Genomic DNA, 10,457 nt, shown 5'->3' on the forward strand with positions numbered 1-10,457 from the left:
TTCATAAAGGCAAATAAATACCTATCTGCTCAGGGTGCTTGGGTGTCACAGTGCCTCCCATTAGCCTCAGGTGCCTCTTTCCAGTAGCACAATCCGAACTGAGGCTTTTAATGCAGGGAAACGCACAGGGGCACGTGCATGGGAAGGGCCAGGGCAGCTCCAGCTCGCCAGGCCCTGGCCGAGCAAGAAGCCAGAGCGAAACCTCCGCAGTTCCTTCTTCAAGGGACAAGTCCCTGGAGAAACCTAATGCACAAAATGCAGCAGCCTCTGCGGCCAGGCAGGAGGAAGGAAGCGCTTAGCGGCACGTGAAGCCATTGGAAAGCAGAAATGCATCTGTCCACGTTAAAAATAAATGCCAGCACCTGGCAGCAGTTTAGAGCTTCCTTTTTATTCTCAGTTTTCCCCAGAAAGTCCAAATGCTGAGAAACGAGGGGACGGGTGCATCAACAACAGAGAGGAGGAAGGAAGTGGCAAGAGCTGCCCTATGGCTATGATTTAAGTAGATGGATCTTTTCCAGAACCACCATCCAAGCCCTGACCTCTGAGTGGGATGAAAACAAGTGGTACCTATGTCCTGGAGAGAGGAAGAAGGGGGTTAGCAGCAAGACACGGGTGACAACGACTGTCTCCAAATCAGAAGGGAAGGAATTGCAGAATCATCATCAGCCCTGGAAAAAAAAAAATGCTTCTCGTTCCGATGGGGAGCGCGGTGCCAGCAGAACAGGGCTGCAAAGCTCGCTGCTGTCACTGCTCCATCGCTCGCCTGGCTCTCARTCTTGGGAAGCCACTGGTGTTGAAACATGCCTGGAGCTGAGACCAGACAAGCTGGTGCAGAAGGGGATATTTCGAGCATTTTGTTATGTAGCACAGCCCTGCCTAAGCATCCACACCCTCCACCTTCCAGAATTCCCCAATTATTTACCCGCTCATCACCGGGAGGGCAGGTCTGGAGAGAGTTAAGAAACATGCCCGGGGCTAGATGGAATTTTATCCCAAATTGAATTAGCCCTATTTCCCCCCCTATCTTTGGGATATGACTGTTATCCTTTCAGTGATACTGCTTTTGGTGCCAAAACTTCGACTGCTTATTGCATCAGTGCTCCACAGTTTCTCATTTTTAGTAGAAATCCAGAGGAAAGTGGCTGCACTTCAGCATCAAATGATAGATTCTGGGTGGTGAACTAAATGATGAATTGCAGGCAGGTTTGAGCCGGGATCATGCTGCTCAAACTGTGCAGGGGGCCAGAATCCATCTCTCTGCACTGGCTTGCAAGAAACTTTCTGATCCATTGCAGTAAATCTATTGAGCACATCTAACATCTGGATCATCAGACTGCTGGAATATTTAAAATACTTAGAGATGTTGCTTTAAATTAGACTATTCATGGTGAGTTTGTCTAAAAAAGATTTGTTCCCAATTTGTTCATGTTAAAAGAGCAAGACTCTGAAAGATCTCAGTGGTAATGTAAATCATTCAAATACTATTAAATTTAATGGGATATTTGTTGTGGGAGCCAAAAAAGAAGTGCCAAGAAACGCAGTCGTTGCAGGCTGTGCTATAGGAGTCCTCCAAACCTTTATCCATTTCAGGAGAGCCCTGCTGGTGTCAGCAGCTCTGTTCATTAATGCCATGCTCTCTAATTAAACGTGGATTTAAAAAAGCAATCTCAGCCTTGCAACCTTAACCGTGCAGCAGGGATTCTACAAAGACCTCCTCCTTCCATCCTCATCAAACAAGTGCCTGTTTACAGATACAGCTCAGTCATTTAATCCACCTTTCTGGGAAAAAAAAAGAAAAAGAAACTTCAAAGCTTCACACCCTGCTTGCCGTGACAGATTAATTCCAAGCATCAATGCCACAGAATACACCCATCTTAAGCAGACAAGCCTAAGATGCATTTTCTCCTTGCTTACCAGCTAATACTTGATGGGTTCATAATCTACCTGGAGCTCACTTGAAATAGCCGGTCACAGAGCCAGCCTGTCAGACTGCAAGGAGAGCATCGGTACCCGATGAAGATGTTCCTGCTTTCAACACAAACAGTTTCCAGTTGAAATGCTGCCACTGAACACTCACTCCTATGGTTATGATCTGGCAAGCACTCAAGGCATGGACGTACTTTTGCCAAACCCTGCATTCGATACCGCTGTTCTTCTCTAACTCACCACGCACCAGGGCAGCGGCAGCCGCTCACGCGTCCGTAGGACGTGTTGCTTGATGTGACTCAACCCTGAGCTGACTGCTACTAATTCTCCTCCTGTTAGTCTGGCCATAACAAAAAAGGACAAATATGCGAGCACTTAACTGCAATTTTGTGCTTGCAAGAGAGCACAAAACAGCATTTCAGGAGYCTCAAAGCCTAAGGAAATCTGCAAGGAGATTCATACATGGGCAGTAGCTTTGGCAGTTGCAGATGATGGCTACAGCAGTTATTAGTGCCTGATTAGCATATATAATTAACAAGTGATAAAAAAAAAAAAGCTTCAAAAGGTGATCCTCAAGTCCCTAAAGATCAAGAGTAATTTTATATGTAAGCAGCAGCGTTTCTCCACCTTCTGCAGAGTGGATTGTATTGTTAAAACGCAGTTAAGGGCAAGCGCTGGAGCACGGTGGGTTGGARCACACTGGGGACGCAGGGGCCACGGGGAAGGAGGACGTGGCTGTGGGAGCATCAGTGGAGACACCTGTGGAACACCAAGCGTGAGCCCTGTCTGCGGCAGCTCCTGTCCGCCCTAGCCCCGGGGAACGCTCTCTGCCACCTTCAGACACCTCTCCCACGTGGGAAATCTGCAAATCAAAAGATAGAAAATAATAAGTGTACAAGTTACTTTCACCTGGCTATTTGGAAACTTTTCATCCCCGAGCCATGTTCAGCTCAGAGATGGATATGAGCCTGGGTTTGGAGCACTATTATTGAGGTCTTTACTGGACACCAGCTATTCAACAGGAGAAGAAAAAGGCGGGACGGAACTGCCACCCATGGTCCTGTGTCTGCTGGCACGGTCCTGCAACATGTAGAAATGACAAGTTCTTTCAAAAATGCACATGCTATCTCACTTAAGAAGCAGGCATTTTTTTCATCAATGTAAAAGTCAAAATAAATCAGGGAAACCTGAAAAAAACCCCCAAACGAGCATGTCAGAAATGTGCAAATATTCCACTGTGACTTCCCAAGATAAGAAGAAACAACTTCTATAATAGATTCTCATTTACTTACATAGTAGATTCTCATTTACTTACGTAGCATCAAACATGCAATCAAGATGTGAAGTACAGCAACTTTAGATTAATTCTTTAACGTATAAAATACTGATACGATAATGTAAACGAATACAGGTATTTAATATCCACTGACTGATCCTCCATCCTGTTGATAGGGGGGAATTTGGTTTAAATAAGATCATATTTGAGGGGATTTGAATGACTGCTGTGCTTTCATGCATAGCCACAAATTCTATTTCATGAACTTGAATTTATTCTGTTTAAAAATGCTTAGATACTCAGTGAGCTTCCTTCAATTTTGCTATTCCACAGCATTTGGTTTTCTTATTTATTCGTCCTAAAAGCATACGCCGCCCTTTCATACAGAGCAAGTAATAACGTGCAGTTTATGAGACCAATAAATTAGTYCAATACAATACCAAGGGATCCATACTCAAGAAATCCACAAACTCTTAAACTAAACGGGCAAATTCTTACCACTGGGGAACACTAGCTGGCTCACAGTGAACATAAAAGTACGTTTTGTTGAACAGCTTGACCTGTCTTGCAGAAGAATTCCTTGTACTGAATTCCCATATTTTAATTTGGCAACTTTAATAAGCATTGGTGTTTGCTTACGGCAGAAGTTAGGACTTCTCAACTGTCTGTAGATTATGATCTTGACTGCAGAAAATGTCTATTTGTAGTTAAATTGCATCCACCACCCATCTTGTTTTCTTTAGAACTTCATGAACAAGATTTATTTAGATCATCTTAATGCCTAGGAATTCTCTTTCGTGTTTCACAGTGGCAGACACTGAACAACACACCATTTATTCAACTGTTTGACACCAGTAATGCTCTAAGTGGAAATGCTCCACTTCTCCTTCTACTAGAAGCTGAAACAGCCAATTCCACTTTATGATGAATTATAAACTTTGCAAAGAATACAACTGGCACTGCTCTCGATGCCTGGGCTTTGGCTATTCAGTAAATCCCGGGTATTTCAGTATGGAGACCCAAATTTCCTTTTTTGCTTCCTAAACCATCCCTTCTCTCTGAGATAACTTGCTAAGGTATAGAGCATATACCCAAAAAGGCAATTTTTCCTACCCTAGAGCTATTGAAAAAGAGGGGAATGTTTGGAACAACCACTAACAACAGCACTTGTTTGTCCACAGCAGCTTGGTGTGACGAGCAAAGCCCTTGGACCAGATTTACTTCATTTGCTGTTCCTATTTCACGATGTGGTTTTGGCACCAGACCGTAGAAAAGCCAACTCCAAGAATCAAAGTTCCAGCAAACTAATTTGCCAAAGACCATCTCTGGTGAACTGACCTTTTAAAACAAAAGGGGCAAACAAAAATTTAACCCAAAGCATAAACAAAATATTAGCCGGGGGGCTGAGGCGGGGAAGAGTGAAGTTTAAAGAAAAAACACATGGAAATGACGCAGATTGGGAGAATCAGCAGCTTTTATCTTGAGAAATTCAAGGTAAAGGTTCAAGAATAAATTTTGTTTCAGGAAAACTACTAATTGCCAGCATAAGAAAGTTGGAGATGTTCATATTATTCACTGGAGAAGCAAAAGCAGGCAGGAGATCTGGCTTCAAGAAGTCTCATGCTGCAATCCATCCTGCTCCTGAATACATCCTGCAATGGACACGTCTACTTTACCCCGTATCTGTTTTCTGATCTGCAAAATGGGAATGGGGACACCTGATGACAAGTATTTCGGGAAAGTCCTTGTAATGAAAAGCTAATTATTCTTCTTAGAAATGCATTCTGAAAGCTTTTGTCAACGACATTACATTTTTGTACAGCAAAACTTTGATACAAGACAATAAGAAAGCCCAGCTAATCATCTCGCTAATTCCGTAAGCTTGTCAGCAAATAAATTATAAGATAAACACTACTTGCACAAAGGCCCCTTCTCTCTCCGCTGTTGAAGCCACCATGCTGCAAACCAGCACCAAAGCGATAAAAGCAAATTTGCTGCATGGCTCTGCTTGCTCCAAGAAACCAACCAGCAGAACTATTTCCTGATCTTGCTCCATCTTTCTTAGCTGGGTGACTATCTGCTCTTAATGCAGGATAACTACGATTTGCTTTGCTAAGAAGAGGTGGAAAGGCTACAGGACTGCCTAGAGCCTCTCYGTTCAGCTGGGGGTAAGGCTCAAGCTCGCCCAAGGGGAGCACAGTTTGCTGCTTTGCTCGCTCCTGGGTTATTTGATTTGCTAGCTAGACACACAATACATCTCTGCAAGAGGCAGCCTGTGCACGTAGGGATCCGCAGGGACTACATTCTCCCGCAGGGACTATATTCTCCCGCAGGGACCACACGCTGCAAGTTCTGAGTGCCGGCGAGCCCCAGGTGATAAAGGAATCTAATAAAACCTGCACTCAGCACAAATAAGTAGAATTCTCTTTGCTACCTCAACACAAAGGAAAAAAAACCCACCCGATGATAACTTCAGGTGCCAAATAAATCATAGAATTGCTTAATACMGCCCTCACAGAAAAGCATGTGCTCTCCCAAACGGTCATCTCCACAACATGACACAGCTACCTGCGTAAAGCGGCAAAACCCTGTGCGAGTGAAGRGGATCGAATGGGAAAGGAAGAAAGGAAGGCAGAAAACGCTCCTGCATTTCAAGAAGCTGGAATTTGCCTGGTGTGACCAGGGGGATCGGGAAATGGGAGCTCAGGAAATGAGGCTTGGCTGGCACCGCTGCAGAGCAACGTGGAGGGGAYGGCTGCGGGAGAGGGTGATTCGGACACCAAGGCCGACACCGGGGCCTGACAGCCGTCACGGAGGAGGCAGCTGCCATGAGCGAGCGCGGGCTGCGCCGTGGGGACAGCGCACACGTGCCCGGGCACGGCTGCCGTCGCACACGYGCCCGGGGACGGCTGCTCTGCTCCGCAGCAGGGTGCTGAAACCAGCCCCGCGCCCAGCGCGGGCCCCGGCGGCACCCACTGATCAYGTCCTCCTGTCGAGGGCCCACACGGGTGCCCATCGCAGCCGGCACGCTGCCCTAGCCCYGTTCACCCTCCCCAACACGCTGCTGCGGGAAACCTCATGCCGGATCAAAGCGCAGCCCGTGCCGAGTCACAACCCGGGGATGCGAGGGATTTTTTGCTGCATTTTATTTCCCTGCGTCTTCCCAGGGATGCTCAGTGGGACCCAGCGGGCGTCTGGAGCAGCGCGTGGCCGCAGAGTGAGGGGACCCGGCAGGTACTCACGGACACAGAGGCAGGCCACCAGCTTGGCGGCCTCGTCGGGCACCGGGCAGGTGGGGAAGATGGGCTTGAGCAGGTAGGTGGCGAAGACGAGGGCCACGATGTACTGCGAGGAAGGGCGGATGATGAGCAGCTCTATCCAGAGCTTGAGGAAGGCGGGCAGCGAGCCATAGACCTCCAGCATGTAGGCGTAGTCCCCGCCGGACTTGGTGATGGTGGTGCCCAGCTCGGCGTAGCACAGGGCGCCCACGATGGAGAAGGCCCCGCACACGGCCCACACGACGAGCGAGAGTCCCGGCGAGCCGGCCTCGCGCAGCACRCCCGTGGGCGTCACGAAGATGCCCGAGCCGATGATGGTGCCCACGATGATGGCCACGCCGTTGAGCAGCGTGATGGAGCGCTGCAGGACCACCCCGTCGCTGTCATCGGCGGCGGCGGCGACGGAGCCCGTGGAGGGCGAGCGGGCGCAGCCGTTCTCCTGCGCCGCCGCGCCGCCCGCCGCCGGCTCCAGCATCTTCTCCATGGCCTGCTTCTCATCCTCCTGCGCCAGCGAGGAGGCCGAGGAGCCCGCCGAGCTCCGCTTCTTCACCGCGCTGCCCGACATGGTGGCGGCCGGGCGCTCCGCAGCCTCCACCATGCGGCCGCCCCTTTTGTTCCGCAAGCGCCGCCCGCCCGCGCGGCCCGGCCTCCTTTCCGGGAGGAGGAGGAGGCGGAGGAAGGCTGGGGGGGCGGAGGGGGGTGTTGCACAGCACACCCGGCCCCTCCGGGGAGAGATCCGAGGGGAAGGGGCGGGCAAGGCCCCCCGCCGGCGGTTGCAGGCTGTGGAAGCGGCCGTTATTTCCTTGCCGCTCAGCCCCGTTACTGCACGTTCTCACCTGGGAACATAACGGGGTGAATGGAGACCCCCCCTTCCCAGTTCGTCCATCCCCTCCCATCCTTTCCTGCCAATCCCCCTCCTATTTGATTGCACGCAGGGGATAACGCGGGGCGCGGGGCCTAGAGGCGCGCGGGCTCCCGCGTGGGCTCCCGTGYGGGCGCGCGGTGCTGCCCGCCGCCGCTCGCTGCCCTGCGCAGCGCTGCGAGGTGCTGCTCCGAGCCCGGGAGCACCCGCTGCCAAACGGGCACCCCCATGGCGCTGCGCCCGTGCACGCTGCTTCCCAAGGCGCCACAGCAGCCAGTTTAACACCCAGAGGCTCCGCGGCGGCTCTGAGGCACCAGAGGAGCCCGGCGGCTGAAGGCCGGGTCTGCACTGGGTGGTGTTGCCACCAAGAGCAGGGATCGCTACCTCCTCCGGTGCTGCAGCTCGCCAAGCATCCTGTGAGGAGCTGCGTCCTGCCTCCGAAACCCAGGGTCAGCATCCTTCCTCCCGGGGCCACGCTCTTCCTCCTTGGACGGTTCCGACACACATCCCCTCGGGCACTTGGGGCGGAGGTTTCCTGCAAAATAAAACTCAGAACTGAGATATCTGCAACGTGGGGAAAGATGTAGCACTTGAGCAGCGTTTCCAGGTGGCTTGCCCAGATTTTAGCATCCTGACCATTCCAAGCTTTTCCCGGGAGCAGGCCGGTGCCCTGGGCGCTCCGGCAGCTCCATGAAGCCACTATCAGAACGTGACACCTAGYGGTCGCCTGTCCCCGTGCTGCTCTCGCAGGCCTTCGCAATCTCCATTTCCAGATGTATACCRGCATCCATATTCAGAAAGAAAAGGCAAAAATTACCCCTGCAGAAAGAATATTCCTTGCTTCAGATGGCCACCACGCCCTGCAACTGTTCGTGCAATATAAAGTGCATCCGATCTGTAGAGAATAAAATCAACAGGAAGATACTTTGTGGAAAATATCACGTAATGTTGCTGAACATCTTGTTTCTGATGAAACTTAACACTGATCTGCTGCCTGTCAAGCCAGTCAAGTTGTACAAGTACTGGGAAAAAAAGAAAAAAGAAAGAAAAATCTTAACATTTTCATTCCTTGATGTTCCATTTTGCATATTCTCCATTTCCCTGCATGCTGGAAGCCATCTTGAGGCAAACACCTACCATCAGCAGTCTGAAAACCCTTTTTCCAAGCAAACTAGCCTAACATTGTGATTTAAGTATTTTTCAAAGAACGATTTACCAATATTTTACTTCTTATTTCACCTCTGAAATTGGAACCTCCCAGGTGCTGACAATGTCCCCAGGATTGTCCCAGCAGGTTTCCGTGCGTTATCTCCAGATCCAACGTGCAGGGCTGGAAAGAAAATATAAAGTAGACACCAGGTATTTGGGGATTAATGCTCAAACGTAGTTGCACAGTTGAGKGAACAGTCATTTATCAATGCATTTACTTCACCAGGGCTCCAGAGTTCTAAGTTCCTACCTTAATGCAAACCAATTAACTGCTTAATGACTGGAATTTATTCCTGATTTTACACTCGCATTGCAGAAACGTCCATCAACTTCTACATGAATGGGCCCAAATTGCCCTCTTCTCCCTGCGTAAAATTCTGCAGAAATTTCCTATAGAYCGGAACCAAGAATTTGCAAATTTAAACCTCAGTTTTGACACTTTTCCTTTGAAAAATCACCAGCTCAAGAACCAACTGAGTAAGAGCACAAGCGCCACTGAACAGCCATATCTAAAGTGCATTGCATGTTTGACTCTCTTGCAAATTAATCAGAGCTAATTCTGCAACTGTTTCTCCATGGGTGTCACCGAGAGATTACCTTCTTTGCAGTCACGGTGTTAGGGGGTCTCCATATAGTGCTTTATATCTTCAAAGCACTTTCCAAAAGGTAAGGATTATTATCAGTCCTGCCWACGGACATTAACTCTCGTCAGGTCCCCACGTTACTCTGCAGCATCTTTGAAGACGATTTGATTATACAATCAGTTCTCCATATGCTAATACTCAGGCACTTCAGGTTTGTCACATCAAAAAGAAAGACAGAAGGAATTATTTGTCAGGAAGACGAATAATTAGCAATATCAGAAGTAAATTGGCCATTTATTAGAAGTAATGTTCTTAACCACTTACCAGGAGAGCTCCCTTGATCAAAATGAGGCGGCCGACTCGAATTACATCTTTAGCAAACACCTTAGCTATATTAATGCAAGAATTTGTAAGGTTTTGGTGTTCTCAGTCTGTGTTTTCTTCACGATGAATTGGCTTGTCTACCACAAATGGTACTAAATAATAGAGTTTGGAAGAACTTATACAAAAATATTGTATACGACTATTTTTATGGGAGGATCCCCTAACCAGGGATATAATCTTCTATTTTTACATTAAAAGAAGAAAAGAAACCTTGAACAAATTCAGCATACCATAAATGCATGATACCTGGGTCTTAAGTATGGCTGTCAACAAGGCAGAGTAGCAGAATTTATTTCACCTGTAGCCCATGTTTGTTGGTAAAGGTAATTTCTTATTTTATTCAAAGCACTGTAAGGCTATTTGATAGCATTCTTGCAGCCATAAAAACACTGAACCATTAAACACAAAACTCAATGCAGAATCACTAAACACAAAACTCAAGGGTAAGTCACACCACGCATTTGCTCATCTGGCAGGTCAAGTTTAATGATAAGAACAAAATGATAAGAACAAAAAAAAAAAAAAAAAAAGTTATTTAGCAAAGATCCTCCAAATCTGCAGTCCTGTTTCAGCCAGCATATTGCATGCAGCCAAACCAACATAATGAATAATTGCATGTCCTGTCATCAGCAGGGCTCTAACACAGCGGTCTTTGTTCGCCCGCTCCAATTCCGATGCAGTTCAGCAGAGTCTTTCATTGCTTTTAAGCATCTCACAATGTTTGACATCTGATTAGACGCTATTCAGAATGAACTGGTTCATTTTGAGGGAGGAACTGTATTATTTTCTCAACAGAAAAGCTACTTTTTAACTTGGAGAGCTTTATTACACAACGAGATGCAGACACAGGTTTCTCTGTGTTTCTTTATTGCGTTTCTGCACACGGGTTTAACATTGTGAACATACAGCAGCTCGAAGTTTACATCAAGTAAAAACTC

The 10,457-nt window shown here is 48.0% G+C and overlaps 1 protein-coding gene across 1 annotated transcript in view; it reads right to left on the bottom strand.

Moving 5' to 3' along the window:
* The window catches only part of SLC7A5 (solute carrier family 7 member 5), a 33,695-nt gene extending 26,648 nt beyond the window's left edge, over window positions 1-7,047 (bottom strand). Inside the window, exon 1 of the mRNA XM_026042314.1 lies at window positions 6,445-7,047. Within this exon, the coding sequence (XP_025898099.1) occupies window positions 6,445-7,045 (601 nt within the window). The 5' untranslated portion in view covers window positions 7,046-7,047. The remainder of the gene's footprint in view (window positions 1-6,444) is intronic.
* Window positions 7,048-10,457: the final 3,410 nt, after the last annotated feature.

Source organism: Nothoprocta perdicaria, unplaced genomic scaffold (assembly GCF_003342845.1).
Source record: "Nothoprocta perdicaria isolate Ctin4 unplaced genomic scaffold, notPer1 scaffold_30, whole genome shotgun sequence".
Taxonomy (NCBI): Eukaryota; Metazoa; Chordata; class Aves; order Tinamiformes; family Tinamidae; genus Nothoprocta; species Nothoprocta perdicaria.